The sequence below is a fragment of the Siphateles boraxobius genome, unplaced genomic scaffold, assembly GCF_051911475.1.
Source record: "Siphateles boraxobius isolate OS27281-9 unplaced genomic scaffold, OSU_SipBor_1 6, whole genome shotgun sequence".
Classification (NCBI taxonomy): Eukaryota; Metazoa; Chordata; class Actinopteri; order Cypriniformes; family Leuciscidae; genus Siphateles; species Siphateles boraxobius.
This window is the reverse complement of record NW_027509186.1, coordinates 38,547,608-38,570,331: the sequence shown is the minus strand read 5'-3', so window position 1 is coordinate 38,570,331 and position 22,724 is coordinate 38,547,608. Positions and strand designations below refer to the sequence as shown.

Sequence of the window (22,724 nt, the reverse complement as noted above, 5' to 3'; positions counted from 1 at the left end):
CCATCTTTTTGGCTTTTGTTCTTTGAAATGTAAAGTTACGATGTTCCTCCTCCTCTTCATTCAGTTCTTGTCTTCCCTCTTTCACTTCCATCGGGTCTGAAACATTAAAACATTTTAAGTTATTAAAATGAGTTCTGGAGGATAAATGTGAATTTTCAAGTGAACCCTGATTTAATAACAGAAAACAAGTGAGATCTGTTTATCAAATATCATTTTTTTGTTGTACTAAAGGTTAGTTTTGTAATAATCTTGTTAATAGTCCAAATGTGAACGACAACTGCTGTACAAGATTATGATGCATTTATGTCATATATTCATAGATTATTTGCTTATTTTCCACAGCTCTTATGATTGGTATCTAACAATGTTAAGCATTTAACTAATTGGAAAATTAATATAATCAGCCATGATTTTTTTTTACGTTGAATATTATCTTTCGTGTAAAAGGTAACTATAGAATTAAACAAGAGAATCTAGTTATTCAGATAATAAAAACTAAATGTTTTGTCTTTGAACTTTCATTATAGCCTACAAATCAACTTAGCACACCTTGTAAATATATAGCAGATTTCACCCAGCAACACAAATGAACCACATCTACAGTTTATAGACAGAGGATACAAACACACACACACCTTCAAATTCACTCTTTCAGCTGAAGGATGCATTAGAAAAGACACATTAATTACCGTCCTCCCTAACAGTAACTGCAATTCATCTAATACACAGGTCACAGATATGGCTATAAACATACATTAACATCGAAATGAATGCTAAACATATTTTAACAACGACTTAATCCACCCAAATTATATGTGGAGATTTTTTTTTAAACGCACGTTAAAAAAACTTTCAAACTCAAAAATACATCAAACTGATGGCAGGAAAGCGCATACACGTTAACCTTATTCCGGTTTTATGGCACTTCCATAATATAAACTCAAAACTTCACTTAATTGTAACGAGGCTTCAAAAAGTGAGGATCATTTGCAGCTTTATTGTAATCTTGGTCGTACAATCAGGTCCAATAACCAGCAAACACAACAGTAGAGACAAAGCAACTCGTAATCTGTAAACAGGCATACGTTTAGGTCAGGCAGTAAACTTACATAAATCAGTCCACAATAGAAACAGTCCAGGGCAGGCAGCAAAGTATCACGAAGAGAATAAACAGTCCAAGAGTAATCCACGGGAAGACAAAACCACAGGCAGAAACGCTCAGAGATGTTCACCAGGGCAAAAGAAAACTTCGCAACGAGTAGTGATGGCCGGTATAACTTGGGATCATGTTAACTGGAGGAACGCGCGTGCACGCAGATCGTTTTACGTGGATTTCCAGCAGATGTTAAACGGCGACAGATTCATGCCCTATTTCACGGATCACCTAATAAAAACAAATATTTCACTAGTTGTACACTGGTATGCGAATAAAGCGCTTTGTTTTTGCAGTGGATTCTATACTCTACGTATTTTTGACGCAATTTAAAAGAAGTTTGACATAGGCTACTTAAGTGTCAAGCAGTGGCGGTTCTACATTGAATCACCCCCCCCCCCCCCCCCCCATAAATAAATAAATAAATAAAACACACACATTATCCACAAACAGTCATATTTTATAACAACATAAGTTAAAGAGAAAATTATATTTCTCAATTGCACAAATCGACTCGGTTACTAACGTAACCTCGGTTCCCTGAGAGGAGGGAACGAGTATTGCGTAAGTAGCTTACGCTATGGGAAAACTCCTTTTCTCGAGAATATTGAAGTCTTTATGTAAAACGCATTGCAGCTGCACAGCTGACAGCAATGAACGAAGGCAGCTCGGTCATTGGCTGTGCTGCGGCAACTTGCTCGAACCAATGACGGGGCGACTCTGAATGCGCGACCAATGAGCGCGCTTCGCGCCCGCGCGCGTCAGAGCCCGCCAAGATGGGCGTGGCCAAGAGCTATATATTGGGCGCCCCGTCATGAGAGTTCTTTAGGTTAAAACGACTGAAGCGAACTAACCAAGCACAAGCACGGCAGCTTACGCAATACTCGTTCCCTCCTCTCAGGGAACCGAGGTTACGTTAGTAACCGAGTCGTTCCCTTTCGAGAGGTCTCTCCTATTGCGTAAGTAGCTTACGCTATGGGAACACCATGCAAAACGCTGTGCGTGCTGAACTTCGCCTTATGATAGCCAGAGGCAGGTGCCTGAGCTAAAAAAGCAAAGTTATCATCCAACTAGCCGGCAGAGGCGAGCTTTATATGTGGGAAAGAATACAGAGCGGCTAGAAGGCGCTCAGTGTGACACAAGCACATACATAATCTAGATACGAACTCGTAGTTCAACTAGCATCATGCTGATAGCACATTGGAATGCAGTGTCGGGACCTGTAGGTTGTAGAACCTGATAAATGTGGACGGTGAGGCCCAGCCTGCCGCCGCACAAATATCCTCGATCGGTATCCCGCTCGACCATGCCCAGGAAGAAGCCACACTCCTGGTGGAGTGTGCTTTGACTCCCCAGGGGCATTGAAGTCCCTTAGCTTCATAAGCCAGCGCTATAGCTTCAACTATCCAGTGAGAGATTCTCTGCTTTGAAACGGCGGAACCTTTCGTACGGCCGCCAAAGCATACAAACAGTTGTTCTGTCTGTCTGAATAGGGCAGAACGCTCCAAATACACTCTGAGAGCCCTAACGGGGCAGAGTAGATTAGCGTCGTGTTCGTCTGCTGGGGACGATAGCGCAGTTAGGGAGATAACCTGTGCTCTGAAGGGAGTGGTGAGCACTTTAGGAATATACCCATGTTTCGGTCTAAGGACGACCCTGCAGTCGTTAGGTCCGAATTCTAGGCAGGCAGCGCTTGTCGAAAGCGCGTGCAGGTCGCCCACTCTCTTGACCGAGGCGAGTGCCAGCAAGAGCGCAGTCTTGAGCGAGAGCTGTTTAAGGTGCACGGTTCGGAGTGGTTCGAACGGAGGCCCTTTAAGAGCGTCTAGGACAGAAGCTAGGTCCCAGATCGGCACTGAGGGGGGGCGTGAAGGGTTCATCCTCCTAGCGCCCCTTAGGAAACGAATAATTAGGTCGTTTCTTCCCAATGGACGTTCCATTACAGGGTCGTGTGATGCTGTGATGGCCGCCACATATACTTTGAGCGTGGAGGGGGCGCGGCCCGCCTCCAGAAGCCCTTGTAGAAAAGCGAGTACGTTCGTAATCTCGCATGTTTCAGGGTTCAGGCCCTTGGCATTACACCAGACACTGAACACTTTCCATTTCTGGGCATATAAGCGTCTCGTGGAGGGCGCCCGCGCCTCAGCGATGGTTTTTAGTGCTCCGCTCGTGAGGTTCCTGGGAGCCCCGTTGAGGGGCCATGCATGAAGGGCCCACAGATCGGGGCGGGGATGAAATATCATCCCGTTGGCCTGACTGAGGAGGTCTGGCCTCAGTGGAATCGGCCGTGGTGCAGATTGCATTTGCATCAGATCTGGAAACCATGTTTGGTTCTTCCAGAGTGGGGCTATCAGCAGCACTGCGTTTTTCTCCTCTCTGACCCGACTGATGACCTGCGGTAGCATCGCGATCGGGGGAAAGGCATATAAGGGACGGCTCGGCCAGCTCTGGGCGAGCGCATCCATGCTTTTCGTGAAGAAAAGAGGGCAGTGCGCGTTCTCCTTGGAGGCGAAGAGGTCGATCTCTGCTTTGCCAAAGGTTTTCCATAACCAGTGAATCGTCAGCGGGTTGAGAGCCCATTCTCCTGGGAGAATTTTGATGCTCTGGATAGCATGTCCGCCCCCTGGTTCAGGGCACCTGGCACATGCGCTGCTCTCAGCGAGCGCAAGTTGTGCTGGGACCATAAAATGAGTCTCCTGGCCATTGAATGCATGGAGCTCGACCTGAGTCCACCCTGGCGATTTATGTACGATACTACCGTCATGTTGTCCGTTCGGACCAAGACGTGTTCGTTTCTCAGCTGTGGGAGCAGGGCTCTGAGAGCCAAAGCGACCGCTTTCATTTCCAGACAGTTTAGGTGTAGGCGCTTCTCCGGGTTTGACCAAAAGCCGGAGACAGGCCTGCCCTCGTAAAGGGCCCCCCAACCTATTTTGGAGGCATCTGTCGTTATCATCTTTCTCCTTGTGTTCACACCCAGACTCACGCCTGACTGGTACCAGTCGGCGGCTTTCCAGTGCGTCAGGGCTTTTATACAGCTGTGGTTCGCTCTGATTAAAAGGTGGCCCGAACGCCACGCGTGAGTAGGGACGCGGCTCTTGAGCCAGCGTTGGAGAGGGCGCATATGCAACAATCCTAGCTGGAGTACGGCCGATGCTGAGGCCATGAGACCGAGCATCCTCTGAAACCGCTTGACGGGGGCGAGCGCGCCCGCCCTGAATGATGTTGCAAGGCGCCGGATGGTGAGCGCGCGCTCTGATGAGAGACGCGCTGTCATTTGCATCGAGTCTAGAACTATTCCCAGGAAAGAAATCCTCTGGCTGGGAGATAGTATGCTTTTTGCAAAATTGATTCTTAGACCCAGGCATTCTAAATGGCTGATAATCCAAGATCTGTGTGTTATCAACTGACTCTCTGATTGTGCTAGAATCAGCCAATCGTCGAGATAATTCAGTATTCGCACTCCCCTTCGCCTTAGGGGGGAAAGTGCTGCATCCATACATTTCGTGAATGTACGGGGAGCCAGGGACAGGCCGAACGGAAGTACTGTGTACTGGTACGACTGTCCCTCGAAAGCGAAACTCAGAAACGGCCTGTGATGAGGCGCTATTGGAATGTGAAAGTAAGCATCTTTCAGATCCACTGAGAGAAACCAATCTCCTGGGCGTACTTGCGCGAGGATATGCTTGGTTGTTAACATTCTGAACGAGCGAATCATTAGTGCTTTGTTCAGGTGTCTGAGATCTAGGATGGGGCGGAGACCGCCATCCTTTTTCGGGACGAGAAAATAGCGGCTGTAAAAACCTGCCTCGCTCAGAGAGGGGGGAACAGTTTCCACAGCGCCCTTTTCTATTAGTTTGCGCACCTCGGTGCGTAGAACATGTGAGCACTCTTTTCTCACTTTCGTCTCGACCACAGTCGTAAAACGTGGTGGTCTGCGAGCGAACTGGAGCGAGTATCCGTGCTTTACTATATTCAATACCCATTTCGGCATATCTGGAATATTTTCCCATGCCGCTGCGTGTACAGATATGGGCTGAATACAGGCTAGGGGCGGGCCGCTGTGACGCAGGGACCCGGCCAGCGAATCGCCTGAGCTCATAACTCTCAGAGGCGCGGGCGCGCGCTGAGCAGCTGAGTGAATGGGCGCGTGTGTGATTACAGCAGCGCGCGCTGTGTCTGTAAAACTCGCAGCCTGGGCTGGGGTTGTGTTTGACACTGTAAGGACAGTGTTTATAAGTGGGGGTGCATAAACAGTGGTAGGCACACGCGTCACTTTTATAATGTTTCCCGCTTTTACTGGGGATGAATTTATAACTGTGTGAACAGTGCTTGTGTGTAGTGGTGCGTACATGACCGTAGGCACGTGATCTACATTCATGGGGTGGGCAGCTTGAGCTGGGAATGAATTTGGCACTGTTTTGACAGTATCTGGGAATGCACACTTTGTGGACATGTGAACCCTTAGTGACACAGACAGAAAAAGACTCTTTTTGTGTTTTCTGTGCGTCGCCGTAAAAACGGCGTTTGTTTGCAGGTGAGCGAGCTCTGTGACTGGCCCATTGACTGCTGTATGAACATATCCAGCCGCCTGTAAGGGGACTGGGTAATGCTTGAGCTTTTGCAGAGAGAGTGGTCCGGCTTTTGCGAGACACGCACTCTCTCTTTTCATTCTTGTGGCTAGGACGGCTTTCGAGGCTCGGGGTTCAGCACAATCTTGGGCCGAGGACCCCGTCGCTCAGAAGGCGGCTTGCGGTTGTGAGAGCGCGAGCGGCGTCGAGCGTCAGCCTGAGGCGCGGGCTGAGAGGCGGTGGGGGCTGTTCTAGCCCGCTGCGGCGGCCTCTGTCTGCTCTGCGATGAGCTGGAGCGCTTGGGCAGGAAATGCCGCATAGCTTGTGAAGCATTCTGGGCCTCTGTGAAGCGTTCGGCGAAACCCTTAACCGCCGGTCCAAACAGCCCGCTGGTGGAGATAGGCGCGTCGAGAAATGGCGCCTTATCCGCGTCCTTCATCTCAGTCAGAGTCGACCACAGATGGCGCTCGAGAACAGTCAAATTAGCCATGGCACGGCCGATAGACTGGGCGGTGGCCTTTGTGGCTCGCAGGGCTATGTCAGTCGCGCTGCGTAGGTCCTTAAAGGCTTCGGGTTCGGGGCCAGACTCGTCCATAGAGCAGAGAAGCTTGGCTTGGAACACTTGAAGTACCGCCATAGAGTGAAGCGCTGATGCAGCTTGGCCGGCGGCGGCGTAGGCGCGACCGGCGAGAGCTGAAGTAGTGCGGCAGGGCTTCGAGGGGTGGGAAGCTTTGGCTTTCCATCCGGTGGTGGAGGGCGGGCAGAGATGATTGGCCACGGCCTCCTCGAGGGGCGGTGTTCCCTCGTAGCCTCTTTCCTTCGCGCCGTCCACAGAGGAGAGCGAGGAAGAAAAAGAAGGCTTTAGGCGCGCAGAGTGGGGGGCTTTCCACGACTTGGTGAGTTCGTCGTGAACTTCAGGGAAGAAGGGAGAAGGCCTTTGCCGAGGGGCCTGCTGGCGCCCCTGCAGAAACCACTCATCCAGTCGGCTCCGGGTTGGTTCTTCGGGAGAAGACCAATCGAGCCCGAGGTCTTCCACGGCCTTAGAGAGAACACGGATAATCTCGCTATCCATGGTGGAGCCCCCGCTCGCGCTAGCTAGCGTCGACGGGGCGGGGTCGAGAGTGGAGCCCGGCCAGTCGTCCGATGCAGCGTCGATTGACAAGCTGTCATCCATTCCCCCGTCGTCCTCGGACGCGCCGAAAGTCACAAGGCCCACCGCTCTGCTAGAGGGGTGTGGGTCCGGCTGGGTGAACTGAACCGGCGGTGGGGAAGGCAAGAGCGGCGGTGAAGCACGCGGAGACTGGCTCGGCGTGACGTCACTGAGCTCAGGTTCAGGAAGCCTCTGTGAGCGGCGCTTTTTCTTAGTGCGCGGCTCGAACAGAGGGATGGCGGCGATGGGCTCGCTCACGGCGAAAGCGGCGAGGCGAGCCCGCAGTGCGGAGAGACCCAGGTCGTCACATTCGGGGCATCCGCCCTTGGTCAAAGCAGCTTCTGCGTGGTCCCGGCCCAGGCAGCGAGCGCAGATGATGTGACGATCCCCGTCCGGGAGAAGGTCTCTGCACGACGCGCAGGAAGGCATTTGAAACAACGCCTTGGAAAAATTGCTCTTTTACAAGTGTCGCAGAGCAAACAGATGTAAATACTTGCGTGAGCAGTACGCCGGATGGCTCAGTAGGATCGCGTTAGAAGGCGGCTGAAGGTGCCGACGTCCTCGTAGCAAATCCCGCTGGTATGCTTTTCGACGGCGAAGCTTCAATAATCCGGAGGATCCAGCGAAGAAGGTGTTCGCTGAAGGAGATTAAATCTAAAGAACTCTCATGACGGGGCGCCCAATATATAGCTCTTGGCCACGCCCATCTTGGCGGGCTCTGACGCGCGCGGGCGCGAAGAGCGCTCATTGGTCGCGCATTCAGAGTCGCCCCGTCATTGGTTCGAGCAAGTTGCCGCAGCACAGCCAATGACCGAGCTGCCTTCGTTCATTGCTGTCAGCTGTGCAGCTGCAATGCGTTTTACATAAAGACTTCAATATTCTCGAGAAAAGGAGTTTTCCCATAGCGTAAGCTACTTACGCAATAGGAGAGACCTCTCGAAAGGGAACCTTCATTACATCCAACATTGCCAAAAGACAATGTACACAATTCTGTACAAACTATGACTAAGTTATCAGAACTTAAATATACACTATATAAATAAATGTGCCAAAAATATATACAATCACATATATAAAAATTTAACAAGAGCAGAGAGCAAAAATAATATAAAACATTAAGAATAATATACAACTAAAATATAGAATAAATATTCTATAGCACAAATACTTTATCACACCAATGTGAAAACACACTAAAGAGAATCTAATTATTACACTATTGCACTAAGAACAGAACATTGGATGTCATCATGAGGCCATTATAACTGTGTCATGAATATTTTTCTTGACCTCAACTACAGAGGTACAAAATGAATTTGTCATTAAAATGTCACTGTACCACTGTAGTTGAGGTCAAGAAAAGTTTACATGACTTGAAACTACCTACAGATTTGAAAATTCCAATGGCTAATTACAGGGCCTAGTTAACCCAACTGATGGAAATAAATAATAACTGGACTTGTAACAGTTTTGTTGCAAAGCACAATATTATGGTGAAATTAGATCTCGTGTTTGTTGACTTAAAACCTAATGATTGTTGTATAAGCATAACTAGCATCATAGCAAAAAGGCTAAGAAACGTAAGAGACCAGTTACCCACAATTAACCAGTGTTGTGCAAGTTACTTCCAAACTGTAATACATTATACATTACTTGTTACTGTAATTGAGTGGTGTCCTTTCTGCTTTCATTAACAGCAGGACTTTAATCCATATATTCTCGTTTGTTTTTCATACAGTTTGGCTTGTTATCATCATAATTGCAATTTCTTTTACAATTTTCTCATAATAAATTTCCAATGTACTTTTAACAATTAGTCAATTCAACTCAGTTATCTCATTTTTTGAGTTCCACTATCAGCACACTATTTATCAGGCATCTTGGACAACACTCAACCCACTTTGTTACACGACACATTTTACTAGACAATATTTCATACTTTTGACAAAGATTCAGCTCCATCATGATATGCTGAAAAGAAAGTCAGATGTGTTATGCGCTGCGCAAATGTAGCACTGGTTATTTTCCTCTTTTCATTCTTTGTTTTTTCTCCTATTGCCACTACAGTTCCGACCAGGAAATTTAACCAAATCCATCCATGGTCATTATTTTATTGGGCAGAATTTGCCCTGTGGGCCCACATATTTAATTTTTAAATACAGCTGTATTGGCGAAATAATTGATTTGCCTTTCAAACACCATCTCTCACTCCATTCATACTCAGTCGCTCTCACACTGGCCAGAATACATTCTTGTGCTTCAGCTAAATGCGGCATCTTATAATTTTAGCCACAAGGTCAGATCAGGTCAGCTCAACTAAACATTATTGAGAAATGTCAATGATCATAAGGTTTCTAATAGATTCAATATTTTAGAATAATAGGCCAGCCAATTGTAATTTTTATCTAATTTTATCAAATCTAATTTTTCCGAATCTTTTTGTTTTTGCTCATGAGCTGCTTTAAGAAATTGGAGATCTCTGGATAATCTTGGATCCATGGCCAACAACATTTCCATCTCATTATCCCAGTTTTGACAGCATTTGTGATTTCATAATTTTGGAGTTTTTGGAGTAATTTTTTCTCCAATCTATCTCTGGAAAATTACCAAGACAAAATGGAGTGACCAGTATCATTGTTTTGCCAACAATAATAATTATTCTTTGACATTTTGTGTCTATCTTTTTCTTTGCTACAGAATATTTTTTCTAATGCTTTTAGCCCTATAGTTGTTTCATATAATAGCCCTCACTATACCAAATCCAGCCTCAGTTTTAACTGTGTATTTTCTTTCTTTTTTTATAGGGCTGGACTTGAACCTACTGAAAAAGCAGAGAGGGTTAGTTTAGCAGAGAATATAAAGAAGTGCTTATGAGACCAGTGAATACTTAGGATGAATAAAGTTAAGCAATCTCTACAGAGTGATCATTGGAGTTGCCGCACCTGTGGTGCCCGTAAGGGAAGGATGTCAGTCAGTTCTTCTGTTTTTAGATCATCCGTCTGTTGAAGCTTCTCGGCTGTCGCTCTGCATGTGTCGTCAGCTCAGCTGTCACTCAAAGGCCTGGTGTCGTAAAGTTGAATATAGGCTCTGTTGTTTTTCTGCCTCTTTTCAGTTTGGGCTTTTGATAGATTCTGCCACAGTTTTGCATCTCAGGATTTTCCTCTTTGTCCTCAGGAAAACGTCTGTAGTGAAAGTTTCACCTTTTTTCAGCATTAAATCAGTCTTTCTCCAAGCTGAGCTTCAGAAGGGGAGCTGAACGCCCCTCACCACTCTCTCTTCTTTCTGCAGTCGTGTCTTTGCCCTTTCACCTCTTGTTGCTTCCATTCGACACTGAAGCCATCTGAAATTTGAACACTCAGAGATCTGCATGAATCAAATTAACATTTTATAAATACTCGTTCCTGAGCTATTAGCTCTTTATCTAAATTCCACTTTTTAACAATCTTTACACTAGTTCTTTTATATTATATAATAATTAAAAAGTTGGCAGAGCCACCAAAAATAAAGTGTACAAAGTGAAATAATGTGAAGTGGCATTTTGGGGAAACAGAAACAACAGTAAATACACAATACTAACATGAATTATTAATGAAACATGAAAACTTCTTCTGATGAATAGAATGAACATCATTCCTGCATGCAAATCCTTCCCAGTTAACACACGACCAGTTACATAATTTATTGGTACTTTTTTGTAATTTCATGACTTACTAATTGACAACATAACTACGACACTCCATGCTAGTCATTTATTCATTTATTATCATTTTTAATGGCATGATATACGTAAACATACATACATTTCCTGTTCACATACATTTTTCTTCCTGTTCCCCCTCACACTACAAATGAGAAAAAACATGTTGCATTCCTTTGCAATATCTACTACAGATCAATGAGAATCAAATTTGTCCATTACACACGACAGGAAAGTGTGTATTCCTAAGGTGAGAGACTTTTTATTTCATAAGTTACGAAAGTAACATTAGAATAATGACACTGACATATAGTTTCACAACATCTCAGACCGCAGATACTGAATAAGGACAACAAGTTTTTCTCAGGGGGTCTTTTTCTTAAAATGAGTCTGACAGAAGTCTCAATAGCTTTCATTCACATCTTTCAAAATAAAAGCCTTGTATCAGAAATAGATCATAGAATTAAGTTTGCTGTTGTTTCTTTGACTGCAAACTCGACCCACCAGTTGAGAAACACTGAACTAGATGATACTGTGCTTTTGGAAGCGACTCCATATTTTGTTCATCTCACACCATTTACTAGAATGTATTTGACATGAAAATGAATTATTGCTCATTGTGACGACTTCTTACGACATAACTTCATGTGAGTCAGAAGGCTTCTTTTCTGTTTAAAGCTCTTCTCACACTGAGTACAGACGTACGGCTTCTCTCCAGTATGAACTCGCTCGTGTGATTTCAGGTGTGAAGAACGAGTGAAACTCTTGTCACAATATGAGCACTTGTAAGGTTTTTCTCCAGTATGAATTCTTTGGTGCAGTTTCAGATAGGCAGATGCAGTAAAGCTTTTCCCACAGTCAAAGCACATATAATCTCTCACTTCATTGTGTGTTTTCTGGTGCAGTTTCAAATGGTCCAGCCGTGAAAAACTCTTTCCACAGAGAGAACACACATAAGACTTCTCACCTGAATGAACTTTCAGGTGTTGTTTTAGTTGTGATGACAAATTAAAACCTTTACCACACTGATCACATTTAAATGCTTTTTCTCCAGAGTGCATGAGCAGATGATTACGGAGAGCTGATCTATCAGAAAAACTCTTTCCACACTGAGTGCATGTATACGGTTTCTCTCCAGTGTGAATTCTCATGTGTGTGTTTAGGTGTCCTTTCTGTGAGAAACTCTTTCCACACTGAGTGCAGGTGTGCGTCTTTCTGGCTTTTATTCTTTGAATTGTAAAGTTACGATGTTCCTCCTCCTCTTCATTCAGTTCTTGTCTTCCCTCTTTCACTTCCATCGGGTCTGAAACATTAAAACATTTTAAGTTATTAAAATGTGTTCTGGAGGATAAATGTGAATTTTCAAGTGAACCCTGATTTAATAAAAGAAAACAAGTGAGATCTGTTTATCAAATATCATTTTTTTGTTGTACTAAAGGTTAGTTTTGTAATAATCTTGTTAATAGTCCAAATGTGAACGACAACTGCTGTACAAGATTATGATGCATTTATGTCATATATTCATAGATTATTTGCTTATTTTCCACAGCTCTTATGATTGGCATCTAACAATGTTAAGCATTTAACTAATTGGAAAAATTAATATAATCAGCCATGATTTTTTTTTACGTTGAATATTATCTTTCGTGTAAAAGGTAACTATAGAATTAAACAAGAGAATCTAGTTATTCAGATAATAGACTAAATGTTTTGTCTTTGAACTTTCATTATAGCCTACAAATCAAATTAGCACACCTTGTAAATATATAGCAGATTTCACCCAGCAACACAAATGAACCACATCTACAGTTTATTGACAGAGGATACAAACACAAACACCTTCAAATTCACTCTTTCAGCTGAAGGATGCATTAGAAAAGACACATTAATTACCGTCCTCCCTAACAGTAACTGCAATTCATCTAATACACAGGTCACAGATATGGCTATAAACATACATTAACATCAAAATGAAAACTAAACACATTTTAAAAACGACTTAATCCACCAAAATTATATGTGGAGATTTTTTTTAAACGCACGTTAAAAAAAACTTAAAAAAAAAATACATCAAACTGATGGCAGGAAACGCATACATAACCTTATTCCGTTTTTATGGCACTTCCATAATATAAACTCAAAACTTCACTTAATTGTAACGAGGCTTCAGCAAAGTGAGGATCATTTGCAGCTTTATTGTAATCTTGGTCGTACAATCAGGTCCAATAACCAGCAAACACAACAGTAGAGACAAAGCAACTCGTAATCTGAAAACAGGCATAAGGTCAGGCAGTAAACTTACATAAATCAGTTCACAATAGAAACAGTCCAGGGCAGGCAGCAAAGTATCACGAAGAGAATAAACAGTCCAAGAGTAATTCACGGGAAGACAACAGGCAGAAACGCTCAGAGATGTTCACCAGGGCAAAAGAAAACTTCACAACGAGTAGTGATGGCCGGTGTAACGGATCAACTTGGGATCATGTTAACTGGAGGAACGCGCGTGCACGCAGATAGTTTTACGTGGATTTCCAGCAGATGTTAAACGGCGACAGATTCATGCCCTATTTCACGGATCACCTAATAAAAACAAATATTTCACTAGTTGTACACTGGTATGCGAATAAAGCGCTTTGTTTTTGCAGTGGATTCTATACTCTACGTATTTTTGACGCAATTTAAAAGAAGTTTGACATAGGCTACTTAAGTGTCAAGCAGTGGCGGTTCTACATTGAATCACCCCCCCCCCCCCCCCCCCCATAAATAAATAAATAAATAAATAAAACACACATTATCCACAAACAGTCATATTTTATAACAACATAAGTTAAAGAGAAAATTATATTTCTCAATTGCACAAATCGACTCGGTTACTAACGTAACCTCGGTTCCCTGAGAGGAGGGAACGAGTATTGCGTAAGTAGCTTACGCTATGGGAAAACTCCTTTTCTCGAGAATATTGAAGTCTTTATGTAAAACGCATTGCAGCTGCACAGCTGACAGCAATGAACGCGCCCGCGCGCGTCAGAGCCCGCCAAGATGGGCGTGGCCAAGAGCTATATATTGGGCGCCCCGTCATGAGAGTTCTTTAGGTTAAAACGACTGAAGCGAACTAACCAAGCACAAGCACGGCAGCTTACGCAATACTCGTTCCCTCCTCTCAGGGAACCGAGGTTACGTTAGTAACCGAGTCGTTCCCTTTCGAGAGGTCTCTCCTATTGCGTAAGTAGCTTACGCTATGGGAACACCATGCAAAACGCTGTGCGTGCTGAACTTCGCCTTATGATAGCCAGAGGCAGGTGCCTGAGCTAAAAAAGCAAAGTTATCATCCAACTAGCCGGCAGAGGCGAGCTTTATATGTGGGAAAGAATACAGAGCGGCTAGAAGGCGCTCAGTGTGACACAAGCACATACATAATCTAGATACGAACTCGTAGTTCAACTAGCATCATGCTGATAGCACATTGGAATGCAGTGTCGGGACCTGTAGGTTGTAGAACCTGATAAATGTGGACGGTGAGGCCCAGCCTGCCGCCGCACAAATATCCTCGATCGGTATCCCGCTCGACCATGCCCAGGAAGAAGCCACACTCCTGGTGGAGTGTGCTTTGACTCCCCAGGGGCATTGAAGTCCCTTAGCTTCATAAGCCAGCGCTATAGCTTCAACTATCCAGTGAGAGATTCTCTGCTTTGAAACGGCGGAACCTTTCGTACGGCCGCCAAAGCATACAAACAGTTGTTCTGTCTGTCTGAATAGGGCAGAACGCTCCAAATACACTCTGAGAGCCCTAACGGGGCAGAGTAGATTAGCGTCGTGTTCGTCTGCTGGGGACGATAGCGCAGTTAGGGAGATAACCTGTGCTCTGAAGGGAGTGGTGAGCACTTTAGGAATATACCCATGTTTCGGTCTAAGGACGACCCTGCAGTCGTTAGGTCCGAATTCTAGGCAGGCAGCGCTTGTCGAAAGCGCGTGCAGGTCGCCCACTCTCTTGACCGAGGCGAGTGCCAGCAAGAGCGCAGTCTTGAGCGAGAGCTGTTTAAGGTGCACGGTTCGGAGTGGTTCGAACGGAGGCCCTTTAAGAGCGTCTAGGACAGAAGCTAGGTCCCAGATCGGCACTGAGGGGGGGCGTGAAGGGTTCATCCTCCTAGCGCCCCTTAGGAAACGAATAATTAGTTCGTTTCTTCCCAATGGACGTTCCATTACAGGGTCGTGTGATGCTGTGATGGCCGCCACATATACTTTGAGCGTGGAGGGGGCGCGGCCCGCCTCCAGAAGCCCTTGTAGAAAAGCGAGTACGTTCGTAATCTCGCATGTTTCAGGGTTCAGGCCCTTGGCATTACACCAGACACTGAACACTTTCCATTTCTGGGCATATAAGCGTCTCGTGGAGGGCGCCCGCGCCTCAGCGATGGTTTTTAGTGCTCCGCTCGTGAGGTTCCTGGGAGCCCCGTTGAGGGGCCATGCATGAAGGGCCCACAGATCGGGGCGGGGATGAAATATCATCCCGTTGGCCTGACTGAGGAGGTCTGGCCTCAGTGGAATCGGCCGTGGTGCAGATTGCATTTGCATCAGATCTGGAAACCATGTTTGGTTCTTCCAGAGTGGGGCTATCAGCAGCACTGCGTTTTTCTCCTCTCTGACCCGACTGATGACCTGCGGTAGCATCGCGATCGGGGGAAAGGCATATAAGGGACGGCTCGGCCAGCTCTGGGCGAGCGCATCCATGCTTTTCGTGAAGAAAAGAGGGCAGTGCGCGTTCTCCTTGGAGGCGAAGAGGTCGATCTCTGCTTTGCCAAAGGTTTTCCATAACCAGTGAATCGTCAGCGGGTTGAGAGCCCATTCTCCTGGGAGAATTTTGTCTCTGGATAGCATGTCCGCCCCCTGGTTCAGGGCACCTGGCACATGCGCTGCTCTCAGCGAGCGCAAGTTGTGCTGGGACCATAAAATGAGTCTCCTGGCCATTGAATGCATGGAGCTCGACCTGAGTCCACCCTGGCGATTTATGTACGATACTACCGTCATGTTGTCCGTTCGGACCAAGACGTGTTCGTTTCTCAGCTGTGGGAGCACGGCTCTGAGAGCCAAAGCGACCGCTTTCATTTCCAGACAGTTTAGGTGTAGGCGCTTCTCCGGGTTTGACCAAAAGCCGGAGACAGGCCTGCCCTCGTAAAGGGCCCCCCAACCTATTTTGGAGGCATCTGTCGTTATCATCTTTCTCCTTGTGTTCACACCCAGACTCACGCCTGACTGGTACCAGTCGGCGGCTTTCCAGTGCGTCAGGGCTTTTATACAGCTGTGGTTCGCTCTGATTAAAAGGTGGCCCGAACGCCACGCGTGAGTAGGGACGCGGCTCTTGAGCCAGCGTTGGAGAGGGCGCATATGCAACAATCCTAGCTGGAGTACGGCCGATGCTGAGGCCATGAGACCGAGCATCCTCTGAAACTGCTTGACGGGGGCGAGCGCGCCCGCCCTGAATGATGTTGCAAGGCGCCGGATGGTGAGCGCGCGCTCTGATGAGAGACGCGCTGTCATTTGCATCGAGTCTAGAACTATTCCCAGGAAAGAAATCCTCTGGCTGGGAGATAGTATGCTTTTTGCAAAATTGATTCTTAGACCCAGGCATTCTAAATGGCTGATAATCCAAGATCTGTGTGTTATCAACTGACTCTCTGATTGTGCTAGAATCAGCCAATCGTCGAGATAATTCAGTATTCGCACTCCCCTTCGCCTTAGGGGGGAAAGTGCTGCATCCATACATTTCGTGAATGTACGGGGAGCCAGGGACAGGCCGAACGGAAGTACTGTGTACTGGTACGACTGTCCCTCGAAAGCGAAACTCAGAAACGGCCTGTGATGAGGCGCTATTGGAATGTGAAAGTAAGCATCTTTCAGATCCACTGAGAGAAACCAATCTCCTGGGCGTACTTGCGCGAGGATATGCTTGGTTGTTAACATTCTGAACGAGCGAATCATTAGTGCTTTGTTCAGGTGTCTGAGATCTAGGATGGGGCGGAGACCGCCATCCTTTTTCGGGACGAGAAAATAGCGGCTGTAAAAACCTGCCTCGCTCAGAGAGGGGGGAACAGTTTCCACAGCGCCCTTTTCTATTAGTTTGCGCACCTCGGTGCGTAGAACATGTGAGCACTCTTTTCTCACTTTCGTCTCGACCACAGTCGTAAAACGTGGTGGTCTGCGAGCGAACTGGAGCGAGTATCCGTGCTTTACTATATTCAATACCCATTTCGGCATATCTGGAATATTTTCCCATGCCGCTGCGTGTACAGATATGGGCTGAATACAGGCTAGGGGCGGGCCGCTGTGACGCAGGGACCCGGCCAGCGAATCGCCTGAGCTCATAACTCTCAGAGGCGCGGGCGCGCGCTGAGCAGCTGAGTGAATGGGCGCGTGTGTGATTACAGCAGCGCGCGCTGTGTCTGTAAAACTCGCAGCCTGGGCTGGGGTTGTGTTTGACACTGTAAGGACAGTGTTTATAAGTGGGGGTGCATAAACAGTGGTAGGCACACGCGTCACTTTTATAATGTTTCCCGCTTTTACTGGGGATGAATTTATAACTGTGTGAACAGTGCTTGTGTGTAGTGGTGCGTACATGACCGTAGGCACGTGATCTACATTCATGGGGTGCGCAGCTTGAGCTGGGAATGAATTTGGCACTGTTTTGACAGTATCTGGGAATGCACACTTTGTGGACATGTGAACCCTTAGTGACACAGACAGAAAAAGACTCTTTTTGTGTTTTCTGTGCGTCGCCGTAAAAACGGCGTTTGTTTGCAGGTGAGCGAGCTCTGTGACTGGCCCATTGACTGCTGTATGAACATATCCAGCCGCCTGTAAGGGGACTGGGTAATGCTTGAGCTTTTGCAGAGAGAGTGGTCCGGCTTTTGCGAGACACGCACTCTCTCTTTTCATTCTTGTGGCTAGGACGGCTTTCGAGGCTCGGGGTTCAGCACAATCTTGGGCCGAGGACCCCGTCGCTCAGAAGGCGGCTTGCGGTTGTGAGAGCGCGAGCGGCGTCGAGCGTCAGCCTGAGGCGCGGGCTGAGAGGCGGTGGGGGCTGTTCTAGCCCGCTGCGGCGGCCTCTGTCTGCTCTGCGATGAGCTGGAGCGCTTGGGCAGGAAATGCCGCATAGCTTGTGAAGCATTCTGGGCCTCAGTGAAGCGTTCGGCGAAACCCTTAACCGCCGGTCCAAACAGCCCGCTGGTGGAGATAGGCGCGTCGAGAAATGGCGCCTTATCCGCGTCCTTCATCTCAGTCAGAGTCGACCACAGATGGCGCTCGAGAACAGTCAAATTAGCCATGGCACGGCCGATAGACTGGGCGGTGGCCTTTGTGGCTCGCAGGGCTATGTCAGTCGCGCTGCGTAGGTCCTTAAAGGCTTCGGGTTCGGGGCCAGACTCGTCCATAGAGCAGAGAAGCTTGGCTTGGAACACTTGAAGTACCGCCATAGAGTGAAGCGCTGATGCAGCTTGGCCGGCGGCGGCGTAGGCGCGACCGGCGAGAGCTGAAGTAGTGCGGCAGGGCTTCGAGGGGTGGGAAGCTTTGGCTTTCCATCCGGTGGTGGAGGGCGGGCAGAGATGATTGGCCACGGCCTCCTCGAGGGGCGGTGTTCCCTCGTAGCCTCTTTCCTTCGCGCCGTCCACAGAGGAGAGCGAGGAAGAAAAAGAAGGCTTTAGGCGCGCAGAGTGGGGGGCTTTCCACGACTTGGTGAGTTCGTCGTGAACTTCAGGGAAGAAGGGAGAAGGCCTTTGCCGAGGGGCCTGCTGGCGCCCCTGCAGAAACCACTCATCCAGTCGGCTCCGGGTTGGTTCTTCGGGAGAAGACCAATCGAGCCCGAGGTCTTCCACGGCCTTAGAGAGAACACGGATAATCTCGCTATCCATGGTGGAGCCCCCGCTCGCGCTAGCTAGCGTCGACGGGGCGGGGTCGAGAGTGGAGCCCGGCCAGTCGTCCGATGCAGCGTCGATTGACAAGCTGTCATCCATTCCCCCGTCGTCCTCGGACGCGCCGAAAGTCACAAGGCCCACCGCTCTGCTAGAGGGGTGTGGGTCCGGCTGGGTGAACTGAACCGGCGGTGGGGAAGGCAAGAGCGGCGGTGAAGCACGCGGAGACTGGCTCGGCGTGACGTCACTGAGCTCAGGTTCAGGAAGCCTCTGTGAGCGGCGCTTTTTCTTAGTGCGCGGCTCGAACAGAGGGATGGCGGCGATGGGCTCGCTCACGGCGAAAGCGGCGAGGCGAGCCCGCAGTGCGGAGAGACCCAGGTCGTCACATTCGGGGCATCCGCCCTTGGTCAAAGCAGCTTCTGCGTGGTCCCGGCCCAGGCAGCGAGCGCAGATGATGTGACGATCCCCGTCCGGGAGAAGGTCTCTGCACGACGCGCAGGAAGGCATTTGAAACAACGCCTTGGAAAAATTGCTCTTTTACAAGTGTCGCAGAGCAAACAGATGTAAATACTTGCGTGAGCAGTACGCCGGATGGCTCAGTAGGATCGCGTTAGAAGGCGGCTGAAGGTGCCGACGTCCTCGTAGCAAATCCCGCTGGTATGCTTTTCGACGGCGAAGCTTCAATAATCCGGAGGATCCAGCGAAGAAGGTGTTCGCTGAAGGAGATTAAATCTAAAGAACTCTCATGACGGGGCGCCCAATATATAGCTCTTGGCCACGCCCATCTTGCCGGGCTCTGACGCGCGCGGGCGCAAAGCGCGCTCATTGATCGCGCATTCAGAGTCGCCCCGTCATTGGTTCGAGCAAGTTGCCGCAGCACAGCCAATGACCGAGCTGCCTTCGTTCATTGCTGTCAGCTGTGCAGCTGCAATGCGTTTTACATAAAGACTTCAATATTCTCGAGAAAAGGAGTTTTCCCATAGCGTAAGCTACTTACGCAATAGGAGAGACCTCTCGAAAACCTTCATTACATCCAACATTGCCAAAAGACAATGTACACAATTCTGTACAAACTATGACTAAGTTATCAGAACTTAAATATACACTATATAAATAAATGTGCCAAAAATATATACAATCACATATATGAAAATTTAACAAGAGCAGAGAGCAAAAATAATATAAAACATTAAGAATAATATACAACTAAAATATAGAATAAATATTCTATAGCACAAATACTTTATCACACCAATGTGAAAACACACTAAAGAGAATCTAATTATTACACTATTGCACTAAGAACAGAACATTGGATGTCATCATGAGGCCATTATAACTGTGTCATGAATATTTTTCTTGACCTCAACTACAGAGGTACAAAATGAATTTGTCATTAAAATGTCACTGTACCACTGTAGTTGAGGTCAAGAAAAGTTTACATGACTTGAAACTACCTACAGATTTGAAAATTCCATTGGCTAATTACAGGGCCTAGTTAACCCAACTGATGGAAATAAATAATAACTGGACTTGTAACAGTTTTGTTGCAAAGCACAATATTATGGTGAAATTAGATCTCGTGTTTGTTGACTTAAAACCTAATGATTGTTGTATAAGCATAACTAGCATCATAGCAAAAAGGCTAAGAAACGTAAGAGACCAGTTACCCACAATTAACCAGTGTTGTGCAAGTTACTTCCAAACTGTAATACATTATACATTACTTGTTACTGTAATTGAGTGGTGTCCTTTCTGCTTTCATTAACAGCAGGACTTTAATCCATATATTCTCGTTTGTTTTTCATACAGTTTGGCTTGTTATCATCATAATTGCAATTTCTTTTACAATTTTCTCATAATAAATTTCCAATGTACTTTTAACAATTAGTCAATTCAACTCAGTTATCTCATTTTTTGAGTTCCACTATCAGCACACTATTTATCAGGCATCTTGGACAACACTCAACCCACTTTGTTACACGACACATTTTACTAGACAATATTTCATACTTTTGACAAAGATTCAGCTCCATCATGATATGCTGAAAAGAAAGTCAGATGTGTTATGCGCTGCGCAAATGTAGCACTGGTTATTTTCCTCTTTTCATTCTTTGTTTTTTCTCCTATTGCCACTACAGTTCCGACCAGGAAATTTAACCAAATCCATCCATGGTCATTATTTTATTGGGCAGAATTTGCCCTGTGGGCCCACATATTTAATTCTTAAATACAGCTGTATTGGCGAAATAATTGATTTGCCTTTCAAACACCATCTCTCACTCCATTCATACTCAGTCGCTCTCACACTGGCCAGAATACATTCTTGTGCTTCAGCTAAATGCGGCATCTTATAATTTTAGCCACAAGGTCAGATCAGGTCAGCTCAACTAAACATTATTGAGAAATGTCAATGATCATAAGGTTTCTAATAGATTCAATATTTTAGAATAATAGGCCAGCCAATTGTAATTTTTATCTAATTTTATCAAATCTAATTTTTCCGAATCTTTTTGTTTTTGCTCATGAGCTGCTTTAAGAAATTGGAGATCTCTGGATAATCTTGGATCCATGGCCAACAACATTTCCATCTCATTATCCCAGTTTTGACAGCATTTGTGATTTCATAATTTTGGAGTTTTTGGAGTAATTTTTTCTCCAATCTATCTCTGGAAAATTACCAAGACAAAATGGAGTGACCAGTATCATTGTTTTGCCAACAATAATAATTATTCTTTGACATTTTGTGTCTATCTTTTTCTTTGCTACAGAATATTTTTTCTAATGCTTTTAGCCCTATAGTTGTTTCATATAATAGCCCTCACTATACCAAATCCAGCCTCAGTTTTAACTGTGTATTTTCTTTCTTTTTTTATAGGGCTGGACTTGAACCTACTGAAAAAGCAGAGAGGGTTAGTTTAGCAGAGAATATAAAGAAGTGCTTATGAGACCAGTGAATACTTAGGATGAATAAAGTTAAGCAATCTCTACAGAGTGATCATTGGAGTTGCCGCACCTGTGGTGCCCGTAAGGGAAGGATGTCAGTCAGTTCTTCTGTTTTTAGATCATCCGTCTGTTGAAGCTTCTCGGCTGTCGCTCTGCATGTGTCGTCAGCTCAGCTGTCACTCAAAGGCCTGGTGTCGTAAAGTTGAATATAGGCTCTGTTGTTTTTCTGCCTCTTTTCAGTTTGGGCTTTTGATAGATTCTGCCACAGTTTTGCATCTCAGGATTTTCCTCTTTGTCCTCAGGAAAACGTCTGTAGTGAAAGTTTCACCTTTTTTCAGCATTAAATCAGTCTTTCTCCAAGCTGAGCTTCAGAAGGGGAGCTGAACGCCCCTCACCACTCTCTCTTCTTTCTGCAGTCGTGTCTTTGCCCTTTCACCTCTTGTTGCTTCCATTCGACACTGAAGCCATCTGAAATTTGAACACTCAGAGATCTGCATGAATCAAATTAACATTTTATAAATACTCGTTCCTGAGCTATTAGCTCTTTATCTAAATTCCACTTTTTAACAATCTTTACACTAGTTCTTTTATATTATATAATAATTAAAAAGTTGGCAGAGCCACCAAAAATAAAGTGTACAAAGTGAAATAATGTGAAGTGGCATTTTGGGGAAACAGAAACAACAGTAAATACACAATACTAACATGAATTATTAATGAAACATGAAAACTTCTTCTGATGAATAGAATGAACATCATTCCTGCATGCAAATCCTTCCCAGTTAACACACGACCAGTTACATAATTTATTGGTACTTTTTGGTAATTTCATGACTTACTAATTGACAACATAACTACGACACTCCATGCTAGTCATTTATTCATTTATTATCATTTTTAATGACATGATATACGTAAACATACATACATTTCCTGTTCACATACATTCTTCTTGCTGTTCCCCCTCACACTACAAATGAGAAAAAACATGTTGCATTCCTTTGCAATATCTACTACAGATCAATGAGAATCAAATTTGTCCATTACACACGACAGGAAAGTGTGTATTCCTAAGGTGAGAGACTTTTTATTTCATAAGTTACGAAAATAACATTAGAATAATGACACTGACATATAGTTTTACAACATCTCAGACCGCAGATACTGAATAAGGACAACAAGTTTTTCTCAGGGGGTCTTTTTCTTAAAATGAGTCTGACAGAAGTCTCAATAGCTTTCATGCACATCTTTCAAAATAAAAGCCTTGTATCAGAAATAGATCATAGAATTAAGTTTGCTGTTGTTTCTTTGACTG

At 45.8% G+C, this 22,724-nt stretch overlaps 2 protein-coding genes and 1 long non-coding RNA gene across 3 annotated transcripts in view; all 3 read right to left on the bottom strand.

The window, feature by feature from the left end:
• The window catches only part of LOC143715444 (uncharacterized), a 261,819-nt gene that overhangs the window by 18,380 nt on the left and 220,715 nt on the right, over positions 1–22,724 (bottom strand). The gene's annotated exons all lie outside the window — the stretch shown is intronic.
• Positions 1–22,724, bottom strand: part of LOC143715731 (uncharacterized) — a 436,623-nt gene that overhangs the window by 336,778 nt on the left and 77,121 nt on the right. The window lies entirely within an intron of this gene.
• On the bottom strand, positions 10,613–13,009 carry LOC143715472 (uncharacterized). Its single transcript, XM_077207300.1, has 2 exons — positions 12,868–13,009; positions 10,613–11,868 (listed from the first exon to the last, which is right to left on the bottom strand). Exon 2 carries the CDS (start codon positions 11,861–11,863, stop codon positions 11,180–11,182), a length of 684 nt encoding a protein of 227 aa, XP_077063415.1. The 5' UTR covers positions 11,864–11,868; positions 12,868–13,009; the 3' UTR covers positions 10,613–11,179.

Excerpts from the sequence above, each read along its gene's own strand:
- LOC143715472 (XM_077207300.1), bottom strand. The coding sequence starts at position 11,863 with ATGGAAGTGAAAGAGGGAAGACAAGAACTGAATGAAGAGGAGGAGGAA.